The sequence below is a fragment of the Lepisosteus oculatus genome, chromosome 24 (assembly GCF_040954835.1).
Source record: "Lepisosteus oculatus isolate fLepOcu1 chromosome 24, fLepOcu1.hap2, whole genome shotgun sequence".
NCBI classification, from domain to species: domain Eukaryota; kingdom Metazoa; phylum Chordata; class Actinopteri; order Semionotiformes; family Lepisosteidae; genus Lepisosteus; species Lepisosteus oculatus.
This window is the reverse complement of record NC_090719.1, coordinates 14,887,559-14,909,944: the sequence shown is the minus strand read 5'-3', so window position 1 is coordinate 14,909,944 and position 22,386 is coordinate 14,887,559. Positions and strand designations below refer to the sequence as shown.

General features: G+C 41.4%; 2 protein-coding genes across 8 annotated transcripts in view; one reads left to right on the top strand and one right to left on the bottom strand.

The window, feature by feature from the left end:
* Window positions 1-257: 257 nt before the first annotated feature.
* Window positions 258-5,424, bottom strand: spaca9 (sperm acrosome associated 9). 2 transcript variants are annotated; one of them, XM_015367121.2, is made up of 4 exons: window positions 5,256-5,424; window positions 3,743-3,908; window positions 2,357-2,559; window positions 258-1,369 (listed from the first exon to the last, which is right to left on the bottom strand). In XM_015367121.2, the coding sequence occupies exons 2-4, from the start codon at window positions 3,884-3,886 to the stop codon at window positions 1,012-1,014; spliced, it is 705 nt and encodes a 234-aa protein (XP_015222607.2). In that variant the 5' UTR covers window positions 3,887-3,908; window positions 5,256-5,424; the 3' UTR covers window positions 258-1,011. The 2 variants fall into 2 exon arrangements, with proteins under 2 accessions (XP_015222607.2, XP_006640813.3); XM_006640750.3 differs by lacking the exon at window positions 5,256-5,424 and adding an exon at window positions 3,997-4,115.
* Window positions 5,425-6,191: 767 nt separating this feature from the next.
* The window catches only part of ak8 (adenylate kinase 8), a 45,205-nt gene continuing 29,010 nt past the window's right edge, over window positions 6,192-22,386 (top strand). For 2 of the 6 annotated variants that reach the window (XM_069183465.1, XM_006640749.3), the window contains exons 1-7: window positions 6,193-6,316; window positions 6,686-6,792; window positions 7,015-7,099; window positions 7,900-7,949; window positions 8,683-8,793; window positions 12,190-12,258; window positions 21,554-21,635. In XM_069183465.1, coding sequence (XP_069039566.1) covers window positions 6,709-6,792; window positions 7,015-7,099; window positions 7,900-7,949; window positions 8,683-8,793; window positions 12,190-12,258; window positions 21,554-21,635 — 481 coding nt within the window. In that variant the 5' untranslated portion in view covers window positions 6,193-6,316; window positions 6,686-6,708. The other 4 variants (XM_015367116.2, XM_015367117.2, XM_069183467.1 and 1 more) reach the window with 4 other exon arrangements.

Genomic DNA, 22,386 nt, shown 5'->3' with positions numbered 1-22,386 from the left:
CATTTTCTGGTTGTTGCTTGCAGCTGCTGTTGTACAGGTGAGTATGGTTTTATTTTGAACTTAAAAGGACGTGGAATGTGCTGAGCTTTTTACTCCATTGTGTTTTATATCTGTATAATTGATGCACAGGACTTGGCAACCTAGATTCTTTGTCTAAGAGTTTTTTTTTTATTGATGTTGAATGCAACTTGATTGTGTTCCAGTGAAAAATGTTGTAGGATTTAGATGGATTCCAGGAATGCGTCAGCACAACAGTATACAGTCAATGTTTTATTTTTTCTCTTTATTGGATTTTGAATAATATGAACATGTGATGATTCAAAATGCTTCAGTTTTAATCTTGCCAAAATTCTTCATAGCTGCATCATGTGAGACATACAACAGCATGCATTTTAGACGTCAGTAGGTTTTGCATGGTAGGAATTTTAAATATATAAGGTGATGTGTTGCCTGATAGCATTTCTTGATGGAGCAAAGGCTCAGAAAACTATCTTCTTTCTGTTTTTGAACTGTGAGAAGTGCATTAATACCATCGACAAAGTGGCAGCTGGCAAAGTGGAGTCAGATTCTTGCCAAAATTAGTGCAGCATCCAATAGCAAATTGTGCGTTTAACCTCGTTTTCACCAGTTTAATTACTAGAAGAGTATGATCAAGATAATGTGCCAAACTCTGTCAAGATACAGTTGTTGGGGAAAAATCGCAGGGTTCTTCTAATCTAATTCTCGCCTCCCCTGATCAGCTCTGCCGTATGGCTATATTGATCATGAGGTGTTGCAAACCTACCCCTGTGTAGTAAAGTCCACTCAGATTCCTAAGAAACCAAAAAGGAGAGAGGAGTAACAATTTAGGCTTAATTAACATCTTTTTCTTTAAACTCTTGCGCTTGTCTAATCAAAAATCTGGAGAGAGATGCTCTTTGGCGTGCTTGAACGGGTGCATTTTTACTTTTCACAGAGCGGAGAAGGAATCGGCTGGAGTGGCAACACTGTCGCGGGGGGGAGAAAGAAAGATCAGAATTTACTGGTGCGGCCTGGAGGTCTCCAGGCTGGCTTGCCGGTGTGCCAGCCCCCCTGTCCTTTGGTGGGGGAGTAGTGGAGCTGCTCCATGGCGTTGCCGCCCCGCTTGGTCTGAGTGCCCACGGCCTGGATGGCAGGCCTCTCCTTGGCGCTGCTGCTCTGCTGCTCTGTGCCGGGCTGCGCGCCCTGGAGGGACGGCGGCGCGGTCCTCTTCGGGGCCTTGTGAGCTGGGCCGGCACCGGACACGCACTGCCAGGCCAGGTCCGTGGCCATCGGGATCAGGCTCACCACTCCTCCGTAGTAATTCCTGGCCTCGTCGCAGCTCAGGTGGTTCACCTCATCGTGGGGGTACCTGGGAGAGGTCACAGAGAGGTCATTTCCCCCCCCATGCACACCCCGCGTGTTGTTGGACCTCGGCGAGATTCCCGTTTGTGATCAGCACGAGCGGCAGCCTCATCTCGAGGCGGTGAGGGTAACGTGTGGGAGTGGGTGGTGAAAGGGTCTTCTGAACAGTGCGTGTGTGAGCAGATGGCACATTTAAAAAGAGGTTTAAAGTGGAACTGCAGTTTCCCAGTTTCTCAGACCAGTTATTTGATTTTGGTAACAAAAGAAATTCGTTGGCGCTACAGAAAAATATTAGAAATTTCGAATTAAAGCGCAAGATCGTGAATGACGTGGAAGTGGCCATGCTGTCACAAACCTCAGGTCTCGCCACGGGCAAGAGCAAGAGTTCACGTGATGCGGCCCTTCCTGCTCAGTAGTCACTGTAATGATTAATGCAAGGTGATGTTCAAGCAAGTAAACACAGGTTGTGCAGCAGACATTTCACCACAGAAATGTTCCAGCCTTGTTTAATGTTCCAGTTAACACGCAGTATTTGTTGGCAAAACTGTCTCGAAGTCGAGAACAACATCTCTACTGGATTAAAGGAGATGTCTTCACAAGCCTGCTGGTGCAAAACGTAATAGGGCCGCATCACATCGCCAGAAGTGACCTCGTTCTGAATCGCAGGACATGGTGCTGTGCACACCTGGAACTCTTGTCTAGTTTGTGATGTAAATTGGCGGTTTTACAAGTTACTGTGCACATTTTACTTTTATTGTGGTTTGAAATGCCCTCAATCAGTGCTGATTCTTTCTAACCCCGAAATAAAAAGGTAGCCTTGCAGTTCCAGTTTAAAGGAGGAAGTATAGATGGAGATTGAACTTTGCCACTGTTCTTAAACTTCAGCTTCGTTCTTGGTTTTTTTTGTTTTTGTTTTGGTTGGGAGTTATCCAAAAGTGAAATGTTGTGTCTTCACAGGTTTTAGATGGTGGGGGGGGGCACCAGGAGAGCTCACTTGGCCCGCAGTGCGCTGAGGTCGCTCGTGGGGCAGAGCAAGGCCTTGCAGGCCTCCAGGCTCTCGTCGGGAGGCCTGTTCTCAGGCGCCAGGCCCTCCAGGAGCTGCGCCGCGCCGCGCAGGTCTGCCACGATCTCCAGGAAGAGGGAGAGGATGCGACGGTCGGTGGCGTTATTACAGTGATTGTCCAGATAGCGCTGAACCTGTACACCAGGCACAAGTCAAGTTGTTAGCTGCTGCACAATAGAAATGGGAGCATCTGCTATCCGGTGAGCTCCCACAGACGTAGTGTTTGAAATTGTTAAAAGAAGGAGCAGTTAGAAACAATTATGACAAAAGGTCTACCTTGGAATGATTCTACTTGATCTCATTTCTTAATTCTTTGTCTTGCCGATTCTAGTTACAGAACACCCTTCATTTCTGAGCCAGAGCTTTTTGACTTGCAGCCTCGACAGCCTTCAGTTTACTGAATTCTCAAAGGGATTTAACTACGTAGGCGAATTCATATTATTGCTTCCAATAGAAGACAACTTTTACTGGTTATAAATCGGGTGGCAGCATATTATACAATCATTTGCAACAGAAATTAAAATGTTTCCTACAGGGCTACAGTTTCTCAAACTAGCATGAACATTGTAAAGTTTATTTATGCCCCCAAAAGTTGTGTAGGGCTACCCAACAGCAATGCATTTTGCAAATATATTTCTCCACAGTACATGCATCTTTAATAAGGTTTGCTAGTTTCTGACATCTTAGCCTCTAATAGCCAGTGATAGAGAGGCTACAGATTGTTCCAAACTGTTCATAGAAACAGAATATAAACAATTGTTCAAGAATTCCAACAAATGAAAGACATTTTTGAACAAATGCAGAATCTGTAAATAGGTAGTCTGCAGCTCTGCTCTTGGGAGGTTGCACTGTCTGCTGGGTTTCATAATTCAATGTCAACCTGACCCTCCAGATCATTGCCCCTTGACCATTAGCAATGGGGGCTGAGCCTCTAGCTTTAGTATATGGCTGTCTAGGAATAGAGCAGCTCATCCCAGCCAAAAACATCCTTAAGGCACAGATCTGTTGAATTTAAGGACAGACCAAAAATGGGGTGTAAAAAATGGGGTAATGGGTTTTGGTGAAAGTGTTAAAGTGTTAAGTTAAAAGGTTTTAGATTGAAGCGGTTTGGTTTAAAAGATGACCGAGGTGAAGGGTTTAAGGGGTAGAAGATTTTGGTTTAAAGGGTTTAGGGGTTTGTATGAAGGGGTGATAGGGTGTGAATTGAAGGGGGAAGGTATGAAGGTTTGGGTTAATAGGTTAAAGGGCTGCGTGCGTGACTAAGCCCCCAGAGACGGAGCGATGTCGCCGCGGGGCCCCGGGGGCCCGAGCGCCTGCCTGTGCGATGGAGGACACGGGCTGGGTCCTCTCGCGCGCGTGCTCCCGCGTCCTCCCCAGCGCCGCCACGAAGGTCAGCTGCTGCTGCCGGAAGCGCCGGTGCTTCTGCTCGATCGCCCGCAGGGTCTCCCGCGCCGCGCTCATCCTGGCCCGCCCGCGCGCAGGCCTGCGGGCAGAGAGGAGCCGTCCCTCAGCGGCGTGGGGAAGGGCTTTCCCAGCTCCCCGGGCTGGAAGCACTAGGAATAATCCCTTACATTTCTACGGCACGTCTCTGGACTCTCCACTCCAAGCGCTTTACAGGTCATGGGGATCCCCTCCACCCCCACCTGGATGAGGCGCCAGTCCGCTCCCCACACACCAGCTCTCAGTGGGGAGGGGAGCAGAGTGGTGAAGCCAGTTCAGAGTTTGGGATTAGCAGTAGGCTAGAATTGGTAAGGGCCAGAGATTAATAATACACTGCGAAATATAGGCAAAAAGACAAATATGCTAACTAGTAACAACTTCGTTTCCCAAACAACTGTTTGAACATAAGAGCAGTTACAAATGAGAGTTGGCCCCTCTATCCTGTTTTGTACTTGGCAGCTAATTACCCATCTCATCCGCATTGTTTCTCGATTTGGCTTCGATGGGAGGGTTGGGTGACTTGTTCCAGACTCCCACAACTCTTTGTGTACAGAAGGGCCTCCTGTTCTCGTTTTTAAGCGCACTTCAACGTGGACTCCTCTGGTGCCTTCTCGTTCATATTTCATGTGTGGCTGGGTTGGATTTGCCATTTCTTTTGTAGACTCTGAATACTTGTATCAGGTCTCCTCGGTGCCTTCTGTAAGGCTAGAAGGGCTCAGTTTTCAGTCTCCGAGTGTGGGACAGTCTCTCAAGCCTCAGAATGGAGCTAGACGCTGCTCTTCAGCCTGCGTCCAGAGCCACAACATGTTCTTTATAAGGTGGAGACCAAATCTGCACAAAAACGTACCGACTGCGGTACGCGATTTTAACAGAGCCTCCCTTTCTGTAAGCCTTCGTTTGAATCGGATTGCATTTTCACATCTCCGTCCAGGTTGGCTGCGATGAAATTCACACTCAAGGCAAACCATTAGGGAGAAGCGCCTTTTAAAAGCAAATTTCGGTTTATCTTAAACACCAAAACCACGGTGAGTGTGGAAGCAGGGAGAGCCATCGAATCAAACTAACCCAGTCTCACCCAGGGGCGATGTCGGCTGATATATAAAATATTTTAATACTAAGTTACTGCTTCTGTCACGTCTGCAACACAGCTACATTCCCGGACTCTTAATGGAGCCGTGGCTTCGGCAGGGACGACTGAACTGGATAAAATATACAAATCACCATTGCTGGCTATGCAGAGCAGGGAAAATCACTAAACTAAAACGCCACGGATGCAGACTGCAATGTTTTTAACCGTAAAGAGATTCCATACTTGAAAACGTTGGCTTAGCCTTTACTTGAAATGGACTATTTTTTTTTTTAAAAGAAGGTATGCTAAAAGTCTCCTTACCTTTACTAATTTTATCCAGATTAACAAGATGGGCTGTGGTGTAATTTTGATCTCCTATTTAGCTTTTTTTAAATATATATATACACAGTACAACTTCCCCGTTTCTGAATTTCAGGTGCAAAAAGCTTCACTTCAGAAGGAACTCGGCAGCCATTGTTTACAGCGTTGCTAGGCGACACGAAACGTCACTTGTCTTTGACGTCCGCCAGCAAGTGCGTCTACATTGTCGCAAGATAAACCAGACACGTTCGCTAAACGCCCCCTTCTTCGGATGTAACTCTTTGCTGTGCATTTCAGAGAAACACCCTATGAATTATGTTGTTTTGTTTCTTAAAATTCTGGCTCCCAGCGGTGTTTCCCATACAAGCAAACCCACGCATTTAAAAACTCGTCACCACCCTTGACTTCATTTTCACAAGAAAATGACCAATCTAGGTGTTCCGCAGGGATCGAGCTCGTGCAACACGATTATTAACACCCAAGACATTCGATTTTATTTTAGGAGTAATTCATGTATGGTGTTATGGTGTCCTGCATCTTGGCCGGGTTTGAACAACAGTTGACCTGGCGGGCCAGTGTGCACGTTGAATATTCGGTTTGCCAAATTTGCCTCTTGTTAAAAACATCTCAAAAAGATGAACCAGGACATCTGGCGTGGCCTCTCATCTTCCTTTCACATAGTGGATTGATCGATCGGTATCTAACTCCTTAGGAACCAACGCGTAGCCCTGTTCCATAAATGCATACAGTATATATATACTTTATCGATCCCGTGAGGGAGATTGCAGATGAAGAACAGAGTGTGAGGATGCATGTTACTTGTTAATTTGCTATAGAATTCTGCGATATCTGTTGCATGTGAAGAATTTCATAGGCTCCGATAAATTGCGACTTCAACCACAGTACCGAGCCAGTGCTTCATCGATGAGGTTGGGTGTCTTTATCGATAGGAATCGCTGCAGGTCTCTGCGTGAGTTCTGGGCGCAGGTTGATGACGACAGCAACGGCCTTGGCAACCGACTGGCGTTACTAGAAACAGACGGACCGCCGGCGAGGGGATTGTAAGATATGACAAATGATTTCAATTTCTTTTCCTGTTTTAAACATTGTACCTCAAGTGTGGGATTCAGTTCCACTTTACCACACCGGGTTAACTGACTGACGTCCTGTCACACTGTCAGTAGAATAGGTTTCCTGCTTCCACCTGTAGTGAGTGACATTGGTCTTACTTTTGGCGAAATATGGCGCATTTCATCTTTAGGATAGCGACGTTGGAAAGCTTTTTTTATGTGATAAACTGGTAACTCAGGACAAAAAACAAAAACCAATTAAGCTTAGAGCCCCGTATGTTTTTTCTTTGGTTTTTGAGAATTATTGCAGATCACCGGAATTATTGCTGTCATAGTTTAACGGTGATTTTTATTTTTCAGAAACTTAACATACCTCCGTAAAAATGGACGCAACAACCAAACCCTTGCGAATCCCCCCAGAAATGGGCATTTATGCGGAAAAGCATGAAATCTTCGATTTGCTTCAGGTATGTCGAGTGTTTGACAAAATAATTCTAAACTGTGAAGTCGAGTCTCATCTGAATTTCGCTTCGTTTTGATTAATAACAGTGAAGTGAACTCCTGAGCACTGCATGCTAAACTATTTTAAAAGGCTTTCAAAGTATTAAAGCTACGAAAGCTCACCTCCCGGAGAGTGAAGGAAACTTTCTTCTACTTGCGATGACCTGCTATGGGCTTCGCTGTTGTAGTCCATGCTGACCAGACTGCTAGTGGACGAGCCTGAGGACCCTATCCAGTTCCTGATTGACCTGCTGAAGCGGGACGGCCTGCAAGGTGAGTGAGTCAAAGCACAGGATAGAGGGATTTTCTCACACGGCAAGCTCCTGGCAGCTCCTGGAACCTCACAAGGAGAACTGACAAGGATGAAAGCATGGAAAAAAAAAAATCAATTATGTTATTTTACCACCAGAGGGCGCTGTTGTTTCAAATGACAGGAGGTGTATTGTCCCAGAGAGAGTCTATTTAGTTCATTATGCTGTTTCCGTTGGGCAACTGCGGCACTTACATTTCTTAATTCTAGCCTAATTCATTTTGCACCACAGACCTAGCTTCCTGGGTTCACAGTAATACGTGTTGTTATACGAAATGAGCATAACGCTAGATTGATCTGTCCGTTCTCTGCGGGTGACTTTTGGCTGCCACATGTTTCCTTCAGGTTTTCTGATGTTTTTGGATTTTCTGTTGACCTTACAGCAGCTTTCTATTTCTCACACCAGTTTTAGTAAACCGCCGCCCTGCACAGCATGCTGTACACGCTACATACCACATGGTGGCGCCCACAGCACTCCTTTGACCATAGTTCGTACCATTGAGCTAGATATCTGCCTTAAGGTTTCAATTTTCATTCAAAACACATGTGAAGCCGCAGATATAAAGCATTCCTTTCAGGCTTTCCAAGTCAATCTGAGAGCTATGCGTTTGTGATTTACTGATTAAGGCAGAAGATCACTTTTATTCTTCAAAGAAATTATCAAAGCTATGGTGATTATCTATGTATTTTTCAAGATGCTTAGGCTGTTAAGGATAGATTTTTTATTTGTAAGTATTAGTTGTTAATTCAGTGTTCTTTATAGTTCCTAGAGTTTTCCTGTTGGGCCCACCAGCCTCTGGGAAAAGGACTATTGTAAGTATGAAGGAATTAATTGTGTCCATTTTTTTAATATAATGCATATACCTAATGCATATGTTTTACTAGTCGTCGTTTATGTTTAATTTTCTGTTTTTTTCAGTGGGTGTTAAAACAGGGATTTCAGGAGGAATTTGAAATTGAGGAGAATGCTTCTGAAGTTATTTTGTCAATTAAAATATAAAATAAATGCATTGGCATGCAGGATATGCTGTTAAGGAGTTGTGGAGTTTAAGAACGATGTTGTCTTTTGACTAAGATCTGGAGTTTTTGGAGTTTTCTTTTTCTGTAATTCTGTAAAACAGCACTTTAAAAGTCATGTGTTGGTACATAGGCACATGCAGCATCAAGGTGGGTGACCTATTCCCACAGCTGTGTGATGGAAAAAGGAGCACCTTGAATACATGAGATCAGGTGTACATACAATCGGAACATTCCCACGGACATCAGCAGTACGCATTACAGGACACAAACATCACCGGTGTGCACCAGTCTAAGCATTTTGTATACACACAGATAAATAGATAAAAATAGATTAGATAAGATAAATTAGATTAGATAAATAGATCAAAAAGGGTCTGGTTTCCAAGATTAAGAACATCTGGTGTGTCCATAATGGGTACCTGTGTCTAGGTCATGATCCTGTCAGTATCTATACCTGACTGTGAACATAGACTGGATATTCATTCATTGATGTAAATCACTGTATCTGATTGTTTTCATGTTCTAGGCCAAAATGCTGTGTGAACACACACATGCCACTCAGATTAATGCCAGTAGTCTACTTAAGGAGGAAAGTGACCTGGTCAAGAGGGCTCTGCAATACCAAGAAAAGCAACAGGTATGTACAGTACTGCAGTATTGTGGGTATAGTGTCAGTTCTGCAGTATAGTGTCAGCAAAACAATGGAACAGTGAAGAAAAACAGCTCTGCAATTTTTTTTTCTATTCTATAACACAAATCTTACTGTAAAAGCTGAAATACTCCCAGTGTCTTCCATTACAGGATTTTTATTTGCAGATCAATTATTTAATGAAACAGAAAGGTTCGTGAAGCTCTGGAACGAACATCCCAGCCGTATTGTAGGAGCTGACAGTTGTAAAGAACCACCTTTATAGAATTCTTTCATAATTACTCTACCTGCCACCCAACAGGGTGGACAAATGACCTCTTCCGTAGTGACATTTCTGATGTTCCTTGGAATAGAGTATGAATCTATTAAGTGATTAAGGGGCTGGTTTTAACTAGGCCTTGCAATGGAACATCATCACTAAAAATAAACGTTGCAGTGCAAATCTTCATTCAGTTTTTCAGTATTTTAGATTCTAGATCATTGATTTGAATCTTAATCATAGTTTTCTATTCTTATACAGCAGGTTTGCTTTTTTCTATAAATGCACTGTATTGCTGTTTTAAAAGATCAGGCTTACGAGTCCTGGTTAAATAGTCACATGTGTGAAAAAGTATCTACCTGATGACGTCAGCCTTCACGGCCTGACGTTTGAGCATGTTTTTCTTCTTAGAGGTCTTAGTTATATTTCAGTTCTACTGTGGGTATTATATTGGTTTAATATTAATCTTTATTCTTTCACTGAATCAAGTTCATATAGAATCATGTGACCACATTCTGACATGATTTGCACATTTTGTTGCTGGAAGCAAGTACAAGGATATTGTGGAGTTACTGAGGCCAGTGAAACCAGTCTTAGGAGTGGATATTTTGTGATACTTTGACATCTTAAGCTTGTATAAAATCTATAGAGGATGTGCATTTGTGATAGCTGTGTTTTCTGTCCAAAATATTTGCCTTGTTTTGTTTTTTTTTACACGGACACATGCTGGAAAAACAAGAAGTACTTCATCCCGACATTCTTGAAAATGAGTTAATTTGTCCTCATTAAAAGCTTAAAAATGCATGAATAAATAATGATTAAAAAATAAACATTTTCTTTTTTATGTTTTGCCATATGTAAAATAGGCTGAAATAATTTCTTCTCCATAAAGCGTGTTATAAATTTGCCCTCCCCCAGTCTCCTATCTAGACAGTTCACACGTATGCCAGGATCTTGCTGTACATTGGTAGCTGAAAAAAGGCTTGTTTTTTGGGGACCTTTGAGATGTGAGTTAATGCAATTAAATGATGGTAGTGTTGCTCTCTTATCTTTGAATCTGTAAGCAAGTGGATCAGAAACTTAAAAAAAGAGAGTGGGAAAAGGAGCTTGAAAAGTCACTCCCAGCGGTTTAATTATTTTAATTATCATCCTCTTTCAGATTTTCTAAAAAAGGCCATTAAAGGATGCCCGTTTGGGTTAATCTGATTAAAAACTGAGATGGATAGAAAGATAAAAGGCCATGGTGTCAGTGTTAATTAGAGGAGTTAAAACGGCCATTTGTGAGCTGGGAGTTTAGGGAGGTGTGTTTTTTCTATATAAAACACAGCACCTCATATTTTAGATATGTGAGCTTCTTTTTTTTTTGCTTTCTTTCGTTCTTTTATATTTTTCACAAAACACGTTCGTAATCATTTTCCCGATTGTCTGAACGGCGTTTATCAGGATGTACTAAGCCTGAGCTTGCTAAGCCTAATACTAAGCCTCATGCTAGTGAGAGCCTCTGCTGTGCTTATACTGCTCTTTGCTTTTCTTGGTCTTGACATTGACTTGGTTTTAGATAAACCAGCGCAGCATTGATTACCATGATTGTAATGTTGAAACGAACTTGAAAGCACAGCGAAAAATGAAATAGAATACTGAACTACTTCCCTTCCTGTTAAACGCCTTACTATTAGACAGCTTTTGCTAAACAGCTGTGCTGTGTGACTTTCTTTTGCTGTGCTTATCATGCTTCTGGGACACCTCAAAATCTGGTTTAAAAGAAATGTATTATTCGCTTTATAGTGATTCAACATGTTTAGCTACTTTATGCTTTTTTTTTCCCATTTGCATGTTTAACTTTCTTGAAATCTATCTTAAGTGTTTCAGAAATCAAGAATGTTATTTTTTTTTCCCCCTAAAGCATGACAGTAGAGGAATCTAAGAAGGGCAAATAACTACTGTATAACCTTTGACTTTCAGCTGTAGGTGGTTTAGCATATGCCATTTCTGCTTTCCTAATAGTAAAGGTGGTAAATGTGTTATGTGTGAAAAATGCGTAAGTGATATTCAATAGATGGAAATACAGCGCTTCCATAAAAATACGTGCTGCCCGCCCGTATTCTCACAACATTAGGCTGAGATGACTCTGATACATCTTTTTATGGAGTGTGCTAACTTCTAATCCTTAAGCACTGACGTCTGTACCCTCCTTTCTCTTCCCTGTCTTTGTGAGAACCATGCTCAAGTAGGCCTTTGAAACTCTTTGTTTACCTTTAGACTGTCTGCCTTCTGTTTAATATGCACTGCTTATCCTTTTAAGGTGACTGAATACCAATGTGATTTTACTTTTTCTTAACAAAAAAAAAAACACGTTGCAGGTTTAAAATGTTCGTATTCATAATAAAGGTCTCCGTGAGCTGAGGCTTTCGACATCACAAAGCAATTGTGAGCGCAGGGCTGCAACTTTTAAATCGGGCATGGACGAAAATTGCGAAAGCTCTTCGATGATCTGCATTTGGAAGGAGAGGGGGACATGTACAGTAATGACATCGTCACGACGGAGCATTTTATATCAGAGCTGATGCTACAAGACTGACTGAGAGCAGAGCAAAGAGGAATTCCGTACCCCAAACAGATGCAGTGGTGCAAGACCCGCGTGTCAGAAGAAAGCGGGCCTGTGCGATATTAAAACCCGTCTGGCTGAGGCTGCGCACAGTGCCACCCCCCCATGCCCCTGCTTTCCCTCGCACGGCCACGGTCTCCCCTCTCAAGGTGACACTTCAAAGCCGCCTCCCAGATACTGGCAGTCTCTGAAGCCAGCATGCAGCCCCTCACTTTGGCTCTGCCTCCTGCTGGGGTGGTCAGCGCCAAACTGAGCACTCCATATCCCGGGAGACACTCTGCCAGAAAAAACCCCCACCACCTAAAATAAGAAATAAATTATTAAACACATTCCGGAGAAATAATAAAAGCCCCCCCCCCCCCTTTTTTTTTCAATTACCTGTTTCCGCGCGGGGACTACGTAGGGAGGGGGTTGAGGGGTGGGGAGGAATTGCTTTTGAAGTGAGGATTTTGAATATTAAAGCTCTTATCTCTTTTCTTCGCCGATTTCTTTTAATGTACGTGCTGTGTCATTCTTTAAGGAGATCCCCAGTGAGCTTTGGATCAAGTTGGTCCAGCAGCGCCTGTCAAAAATGGACTGTATCAAACGGGTAAGCTCACCTGTGACCTCAGGTAGGCTCACCTGCGACCTGTCAGTCGAGCCAGCAACCCCCTGTGCTCCGAGATACAAGCCTGAACCAGTGGTGATTATTATTCCAGAATTGGACAGACTAGTATTAAACTAGGCATGCTTTTTCTAAATAAACACCTGGACATTAAAACACAATCTTCTCTTGGTGCAGACTTCCTGAAACTTGAAAGCGTTTTGTTAACACTCATAATTATTTGTCATCTTGAGTCGGCGCCTCCACTGAAAGTGACCAATTGAGTCTCATGTCTCTCCTGATGTCTGTGATCTCCGGCAGTCTTTGGCTTTCTGCAGTAAGAGCTGCTGCTTCAAACAGAATTGCCTGTCCTTCCCCTTTGTTAGGAGCACTTGATTATTTTGCAGTTGTCATTGGTTTGTGTTAAGTTGTGATAGGCTTTGGTGTGTGAGGAAAATGAGCATCCTGCATCATGCCGAGTGCTTTTTAATCTTGTTGCCTCTGGTTGAAGGTTCATCCTTTACTTTCTCTGATACTTCTGGACCCGTTTTCCGAGGCTGTTCATTAAATTTGATTTAATTTTCTAGTTTTTTTTTTTCCTGTTAAGTTGTGGTATTTTCTTACACATCTGCACTGCCTGCACACCGCTACAGAAGGATTTGAAGTTAATAGAGATAAGCAATACTTCCACTGTATAGCAGATATAGCCAGTCCCAGGCTTCCTCTGAGGTTTAGCACTGCATTCATTCAACCCGATTAGACAAGCTGTTGATTTTTACAAGCTCAAATGTCAGTAATTAAAACACTAGGTCTTGGCTCTTGCTGTTAAGCAGGAGACTGTTCATTTGTCCTGAAGATTATCGGTGCAGTCATTTACTGATGCCTTTTGATTAAACAGTCTTTACAAAAACAAATAGTTTTGGATTTGTAAATGATTTATTTTCTAATTGCATTTTTCAATTTCAAAGGAGGCCCTACAAATTGACATTTCATGCAGTTTATGAAAATATGCAATGCAATATTACAGAGAACTTTCTTTTTAATTTTAATGCAAAAAAGTACAGCCGAAATGTCATGGGCGTTTTAATTGGTTTAACTTTATCCCTCTGCCTCCTGTATAAATACATTTAGAGAGCCATCTCTTTTTTGGTGATGTTTGTTGTGTAAAAGCAGGGAGCGATGTACAGAGGTTTTTAATGAACAAGCCGTCGACAAAAATGCCCTATCCTATTTAGTGAAACAAAGTTGTTCTGTTTCTGAGGGTTCATGTGGATCGCCACCCCTTTCCTTTCCTCAAGCACGAGGAACATGCAGACAGGCCCCAGTAGAATAATGTGCTGTGTTGGTGAGTGGCGGAACTATGCATAAGCCATGACTGGTGAGGCACAACCAGAGGGAGCAGGGTGATTGATTTGTTGCTTAGTGAGTGGCAGAAAACGGGCTACAGATTTATTAGCAGGGAAAGGGGAGAGAGGGGAAGAGAGTGTGCATATGTTAATCCAGTGGCTGAACGATGATCAAAGGCTGGAACAAGTCAAGGCCTGCTGGCTGCCTCAGGGCAAACAATGGGCTCCAACAGCCAGGAGAAGGTAGAAGAAAACAAACAGTTATAGAAATCAATAAACTGTATTTGGGTTTTGTTAAGGCAAGGGAAAGAAATGCTCTGAAGGCAGTGTCTGGACTTTCACAAGGGAGGGTGAGAAGTTATTGGTGTTTAACTCTTAACTGCTTCCCAGGCAGTGGGTACCAGCGTGTTTGACCTGCCATGTGTCTTCCTCGTGCACCGAGTACAGGAAAGGGGACTGTGTAAAAGCACTGTGATTGAACGGATGGCAAAATGACTCTTGCAGGTTTGAACAGCAAGTTCTGTGCAATAAGTGGAAAAATGATATAAAGGCCTGCTCTGAGCTGTGCCACGTGTCATAAGTGGATAAAATAGCATTTTGATGTTGGTGAATTACTGCATGGGCCAGGAAGAGGAGAACCGGAATCTTCTGAAGTAATGTAAAACTACACTTCAGACAAAATGTATTTGGCTGCATTAGATATTATATTGCATATAAGTGTATATTAGCTAAAAGCAGATAGAAACCAAAGTATTTTTTCCAGTCCACAGAGTCTTTTGTTTCTTTGTTTTTTAAGTATTTACTTTAATTACTTTTGTTACATTCCTTTAAATATGGCTGGCTGAATCCAGAGGACACTTTCAACACTGCTTAATAAGGTAAAAAAAAGATTTTCCAAGCCATTTTAGAATAGCAAATCCCTTAAACTGGACTAATTTGGAATTCAAAACAAAGGCTATTTCAGAAACAACAGCTGCAAAGGCCTGTTTCTTTTTTTTCTAGACTTTATACTCACATATACTGTACACCTGCAGTCCCTGAGGAGTGTTTCTCGAGTCCCAGGAGAGTTGAGTCTCTAATGGCTGCAGAAGATTGCACTCTAAGAGAATTAGAAATACATCCCTCCTGCTGCTTCTTTGAGCCTGCATGCCAAAAAAACAATGCCCGTATTGGTGCCACAAACGATGCTTTGTACGATGCACTCTGCAGTGGAGCACTGCAGAAATTCTAGCTGAATGCCCTGATGGATGTAATTTCTCTGTAGAAGTTTGAAAAAAATATATGTACACATTTAAAATTGCAAACACTGGTTTAGTTTTTAAATTTAGCAAATTGCTTGGCTCAAGCTGAATAAATTACGAAACTTTTTCACTGGGCATCCTTTAAGTTTTACTTTTAAGTTAAGTAATTTTACTTTTTTAAACTGGGAATGGATGTTTATCCCTCCAGGCTAAATGTCTGATTATTTTTTTTTTAATCTACATAAACGCAGCGTATTCAGCGAGGAATACAGGCCCTTTCTGTAGCTGCAGGGAACGTTTTCTGAAGATAAATCCCCTCAGTCTGTTTCAGTTTTGGGTGGAGGTCTGTCTGCCTCTGGGATAGTCTAATTCGTGTCTTGGTCCGTTTCTGTGTTTATCAGTTTACACAATTTATTCATGTATGAATGGTGGAGAGATTGACACGTCTCGCCATGAACACAACCAAGACTCCTTTCACCCTCGTGTATTATCTGTTTACCTGTCTCATATTAAATTACTTTGAATAATAATTTTTATCATTTTAAATCTAGGTCAGTTGGTTTATCCTTGTCTGTCAGTTGTTTAAAAATGATTAAATATCTCTTTCCTTCTCTTGCTGCCAAAACTTTAAGACGGTAATCTATTGGGAAATCACAGAGAAATATTTCAAAATGAGGCTAAGCATCAGGGAGCATTATTAATACCTGAGGGGTTTAGTACAACATAATGACTTGAAAAAGCCATAAAATAACTTCTTGTATGAGTGTAGTGAGGAAAGATGTTCAACTGGAAATCTTTTAGAATTTGTTCTTATTGGATCAGTAGTTTATTTCGATAGGTTAAACAGCTTGGGTTAAATTTGAGTTTTTAAATTTGTGTTTCAGAGTTCTGATAGGAGGCCTTTCACTTGTGGTGCTTTCAAAGGCAGTAAGTAATGGGACACATTCACCTTTAGTTAGTTTCAGAATGTAAATTCAGATTTTGGTTGTATATCCCTTTAAGGTAATACCTCCATGAAGCAATGGAGTAAAGGACCTTACACGGAGCTCACAGAGTCTGTGTAAAAACTGGTGATGCAGTCACATTTAGTTCTTGACTCTTCTTGGGGTTTTATGACTTAACCTGTGAAATGCATCTGAAGTTGGATTTAAATCTGGAGAGTGACCTTTGCCAGTCTAATATTTTTCACTTTTCCCATATTCACTTCTTCTTTGCATCGGCTGTATGTTCCAGGTCATAGTCATGCTGTGTGGTGAAGTGCAATTCATCATATTAGTTTTGCAATAGTGGAATTCGGTTTTTCCATCCACATTCGGTTCAGAACATTGTGAGCAACCCTTCTATATACTAGAAGTTTATTTTTAATAAAATGCTAACACATATTTTGCATTTCCTTAGCAATTCAATGAGACCTTGTGTACAAGGGACGTCTTAATTAATTTGATTTCTTCTTTACTTACTGGAGGCTTCTGATTCACATTCCTGAAGAGTGCAGAGATGGTCTTATTCATCTGCCTAATTAGAATTTTTTTTTTCTTAAAATCTAATATTCCAAACACAGTATGTGGTTTCTGTACTTAAAGGAAATAGGTTAACATACAAAATGCACATACTGTATAAACTCCCATACAAGTTGGTGGCATTCATTATCCTCATTTATAATAACTGTGCCTAAGTGTCATTTTTAATTACAAATCAAAACCACATATTTATCATGAAAAATCTCTAAACCATGAAATGCTCAATATGATACCAGTAATATTATACGTTAAGGTTGCAAATGTTTTCATTTTGATTAATTATTTTTCCCCTTATTTTTCCTGTGTTTTTCATTTGCAGATTATTCTTATTATTATTATAAATAATAATAATATTAATATATGTAACATCTAAATGGTACTATGAACTGAACACATTCAGAAACAAAAGTTATTAGGCTAGGATTGGAATGTGTACAGGGAGAACCTACAGAATCTAAAAAGGAATTGTAAATATTGAAATATGGCATGCTGGATCTTCCCAGAAAGAATCTGTTAATTTATTTATGCTCATTTGTCAGTGTCTGTAATTGAGTGTACTAAAGCACAGCTATTTTGAGCTGACCAGAGTTATCTAATGCAAATTTTAGGGTAAAAAAAATCAACAGCTCTAAATAATTGCAGCTGATAAAATATGCATTGTGTTCCCTCGCATAATATTGCTTCAGTTCAGTTCTCGTTGCAGCTCTGTGGTACAGTAATGGCACCTATATACTGTAGTTTATATATAGTGCTTTTTTTTAACCCGATCAGCGCTGTTACAGACTGCTTGCTTGAGGATTCTGGTTCATATTCCTGAACATTGTAGAGATGATTGGATTAATTTGTTTAATTAGTGTGTCTCGTCTTTTGAGCACTGTCCGTGGATTCTGTACTTTAAGAAATTGTGAACTTATTTAATAAACCAGTATTCCAGATTTTCCCCTTTTATGGGATGATCAGGAGATATCAAGAATCATGAGAATCTTGAATGAAAACACAGTAGCAATGAGTCTAATGAATACCTTGGCTATTTTCAATGTTTTGTTGTTTACACTCAAATATTGTTGGACCTGTTGAATGTGAACTAAAGGCAAAAAAATGAAAAAAAAAAACTTTTAGTTTAAGGGACACAGGATGTGTTTGCTGAGAGCAATTTCTTTATCGTTCTTAACCAGACAAATACTGGCCTGTTGTCCCCGCCTCTCTCTTCAATGTCAGAGCGAATGCTTATTTACACTGCTTAGGAAAACAGCTGTTTCAAGACAATGCTGTGCAGTGACAAAAGAAATATGACTCTTAATGAGGATAACGGCTTGGCAGTCCTTAACCCCAGGGGATCACACACAAAAAAAAAAGAAAGAAAATGAAACGAGAAACTTTAATGTGTGCGTACTGAATGGTACTGTTTTATAATAGCCTTAAAAAAATAAAAACAGGTTTAGCATAACCCATTGCAGCGCTGATGTGCTTGGGAATCGGCAACAGCAGGATACTCCAGTCTTCCCACACTTATCTTTTTGCTTAGAGGTTAAATTAACTGTCCCTGTAAACCAACCTTGTGAGACTCTTGCGTGAAGTGACAATTTATGCACTCGTGTCGGGAGGTAGATGTATTTATCCTCGTTGATTCAAAACTGTTTTCTCCTCATGTTGACGCCTTTAATGACATTGCAAGAGCGATCTGCTAATTTCGAAATGCAATCACTTGCTGTGCTTTCATTTGACGTATGCTTGTCATTTCCAGAATGCAAACAGTGACAGGCGAGACGACAATCATGTATTTCTGTAAGAATTAAAATCATTGAATCATTTTATTTTATTTGCGAACCGCGTGCCTACCCTTCTGTCTTAATGGAGGTAAGCCCTTGCACTGCGTGACCTGCTCTGTGTTTCAATTACAGACTCTTCTCTTTGCAGAAGCAGGGGCTGCGAAGGGGCCAGGCCGATGCTGCTCAAGGATCCATAGTGTCTACAGCTCTGGGCACCCTCTGGGATTGCCCATAGAGGACAAGCCTTTTTAATAGAAAAAACACACAGACAATGATTAGATGATTAGCGCCAGGGTGACTAATTACCTAAGTGTGGAGTCGAAGGGGGGGCTGCAGGAAGAGACGGGGCCTGGCGTGCGGTGGGTGAGGCGGTGCTTCGCCGAAGGTCTCTCTCCTCCTTGTACAGCCTTGCTCCCCGCTGCCTCCCAGGCCTGCTGTTCACTCCCAGTGACATCTGCTCTGCGCTTGTCCCTCCTGTGATACGGTACCCCTGTGCAGATGTTCCGGTCCCCGGGTCCTGCGCGAGCCGCGCGAGGCGGCCCCTTTGATGTGGGATGAAACGGAATGGCGCGAGCCGCTGGGGGGGGGGCGGCGAGGGGAGGCTGGCTCATTAGAATTTCAATCAGGCGCGGCGCGCGGCCTGGGCCGCCCGCGGCGGGCGGGCGAGGAGCGGGGAGCTGGCCAGCTCGCTCGCTGCTCACTGGGCCACTTGTGCCTTCGCTTGGGCCTTTCTGCACCACGCGCTTAGCTTGCTTTAGCAGACTTAAACCCTCTTGCTTTTTAAGTCCACTGAAATACGGAATGGCAAAACATCAAATCTAACGCTGGAGGGGACTGTTTGGATTTTGGACTCTTTCCTGCTTTTCTCTCTAGAACCTTTTCTGTTGTTTTGATCAGTCTCACCTCTGTGTGTGTGAGTGTGAGTGTGTGTGAGAGAGACACTTGTGTAAGCCTTAGCTTCACACTGGGACTGGGTAGTTCCACTCTCGTTAGAAGAGAACCAGGGTGAATTTTCAGTGGTATAGCAGAGTACAGGCCACTGGATATGAGCTCTTGGTGGTTGACAGAGCTGATTTGTGGAATTAGGAATTACAGAAGTTCAGACAGCGATTATTAACATTAGAGGCTGCGCATGTTCCTGCCTCAGTGGTTTTGGTAATGATGAACTCCAGGAGATGGGGAAGGCTCAGAAGGCAATGTTAGCACTATTAATTTTACATTCATGGGCAATCGCCATTTTTTTGGTGCACCAAAGATATTAGAGTTATAATAGTAAGTCCAGGAATATATATTTGTGGGATGGTTATAAAAAATGTTCTCTACAGTTGATCATGGCTTTCTGTTACCTTTGATTTAAGTACCTTCCCAATTATGGATAATAACTCATGGTATGACTCTTTTTGACTACTCTATCATAAATAACGAATAAGAAATGTTTATTTCCCATCTTAATATAGGACACAATGCTCAATCATTGCACACTTTGATTACACAGGTATCTTCTTCAGGGTGATTATTCACAGTTACTGTGTCCAAAATGGATTTTTTGTTTGTTATTGGTCTAAGGAAAAAAAGATACTGACTTGCTTGCATTGCACACCGCTTAGCCATCTAAGCAGATGTTATTTTTTTTTATTTTTGGAACTCTCTACAGATTGTTAGTGTTCAGATTTAGGAGAATACTGCGAGGTTTTTGTTGCTTGTCCTTTTGTGGACCAAAAATGTTTTTATTTACCAAACAAATTAGTTATTACTGCAAAGTCATATTACATGTAACGAAGATAAATTTGTTCATAAACTGCTTTTATTTAGATTTATTCCAGAATGCCAAGCTATCCTGTTGTATGATCATTTTTGAATATGGCAAATTACAAACTTGTGAAATGGCTAGAGTGCATCACCCAGGTGAGCATCACACTTCAGTGGTATATGAAGTAAGCTTTCTCTTTCCACCCTACTGGATGAGGAGCACTAAACAAATGCAGTGAATTATGATGGCGTTGAGCTGCTTTTCTCTTACTAATTTAAATGAATTGTTTTTGTGACACATTAAAGTCATCAAAGACTGGCTGATGCATAGCTCACCTATTCTGATCATTTTAACTGCAATAGCGTTCTCAGAAATTTGCACACCGCTGTAAATTTTCCTCAGATAATGATGTTGGGAACCCCAGTCATTGGCTATTTAAAAACAAGGCCTGTGATGCTGAGCATGCTGACCTGCGTATCAAGGATTCGCAGGTGAGGAGTCTGCTGCCTCTTCCAGGGATTGGGATATAAATTCCCCTCAGTGGGAAATGTAGCCTGATAACAAGCTGAATGCAATCTTTGGCAGCTCAGTGCCTACACATTGGAGGCAAATAAAGTTTAATGGAAAAACCTGCAGTAGCATGAGTGGGGGATCAGGTAAACTACAGATAGGTTAGCAGTTAAAGATCAAAGCGAAAAACAAAGGCAGATTTCAAACAGACCCTGGAAACTCAATAACACACCCGCAGCTCCTCTGATAATACTTAGATCTATAAATGTTTATTTTATTTATTTATTTTTAAGATATTCATTGCAATAATAAGTTGGCCTTAACAAGCACTTGTGGGAGATGGCTTCTTTTTCCGTTTTTATTTTCCTGCTCCATTGCGCTCCAAGCTTTGGGATTTAGGGGACTATTAGAGAGAATTTCTTTTATTTGTAGCTAATGAATGATATGCATAATATTTTCTTTCTTCTTATGTTCTTCTTTTTATGGCTAACAGTGAGAACTGGGGATAGGAACAAGAGAATTAGACACATTTTCAAGGTTTTATTAATTTAACCCTCATCTTGCCTCACTGTATGAGGCATCACATTTGCTTTTCATTAATGAATCTGTATTCCTCTTCTACTTTTTATTTTTTTCTGCTCATACAAGGCATGGAACTGACAAAAACATGTCAATTTAAAAATGTGATTATTCTACTGTATGAGCATTTAGGCTTGTTTTTTTGTAGATGAGTAAAATTGGGACTTTAAAGATGTTATTCATTCTGGATGGGTGCCAGTTACACATAGAAAAATTTAATGTTTTTGGCAAACTCACAAGAAATCCCAACTTGATCCTTACAAAACACAATACATTTTCTGTTTATAATATGTTCTATAAGGTATTCTCTTCTAAACTTATTAGCCCCTTTCTTAAACTCCATTATTTTACTTAGTTTGGTGAAGATTGTTTTGAGATGCATGGGAACAATATCCAGATTCAAAATACCACGTGTAGCCTGAAACTAATTGCTCCTTTTTAATGATACTTCTATAAGTCAAATCTTCACCAATAAGTACGATAATAACAATACTGGAAGCACAAAAATTCAAGAACAAAGCTCAGGCACATCTCCTAGGTGTGTTACACTTTTGCTAATTAAAGCTGTATTGTGCTCTGTCCTCAGGGCTGGGTGTTTGAAGGGTTACCAAGGACTCGTGAACAGGCTTTGTTACTGCAAGAGGCAGGCATTGCGCCAGAACATGTAGGTGTGTACTTTTTGAAAGCACATATCCCCTTCTCCTTACTATTAAGATACAAATATGTGTTAAAATTGAAGAAAAGGCTTCTGCATAGCGTTATGAAGGTGCTGTTCAGAATTAACATCCAAATACAGCGAAAGTGAAAAACGGAAGATTAGACTTTGACCATTCTGTATGGTGAGAAATCACGTCAGATGTCATGAACAACATTAAGGAACATACTCCAAGAATCGTCTAGTCATCAGAGCAACAACCTTTTTATTGCCAAGAAACATGTCGAGTAGGTGCTGAAACAAGAAGAAGGTCTTTCTTGGGCAAAGTGTGAGTATCTTGCGAGTACTGGATAAAATCTCAGAAGTAGCTACTATCGCCCAAAATGAGCCATGTGAAGAACTCAGTCACAGATTTCAAATCTCCCATGGATAACAATCAAGCCACCACAGCCAATACAAGGGAGCTCCAGTTAACAGTTTGGTCAAAAGTGAAGTTTTAACCTGGCTTAGCCCATGATTCAGTTTGATTGAATTTCACGGAGGATCCATGGTACTTCTCAATTTGAGAAGCTTCCCGACCTCCAACTACAGCTCTGGCTCCATCTCCTGGCATGAATAATTCAACAGGTGCATTCACGATTTTGAAAATAATTTTGGCCCCTCCTTGATTACATTTCTGCCAAAAAAAAAAAGAGTACTTCCTCACTGTGTAAACACTTTAAAAGCAGACCTGAAGTGTCAAAAAATGGGACAGGACACGGGAC

What these genes read in the sequence shown, in the direction of transcription:
- spaca9 (XM_006640750.3), bottom strand. An exon ending in CCGTGTCCTCCATCGCACAG is followed by an intron (nt 2,560 to 3,742) that starts GCAGGCGCTCGG and finishes CCTGGTGTACAG; the next exon opens with GTTCAGCGCTATCTGGACAA. An exon ending in CTCAGCGCACTGCGGGCCAA is followed by an intron (nt 1,370 to 2,356) that starts GTGAGCTCTCCT and finishes GACCTCTCCCAG; the next exon opens with GTACCCCCACGATGAGGTGA.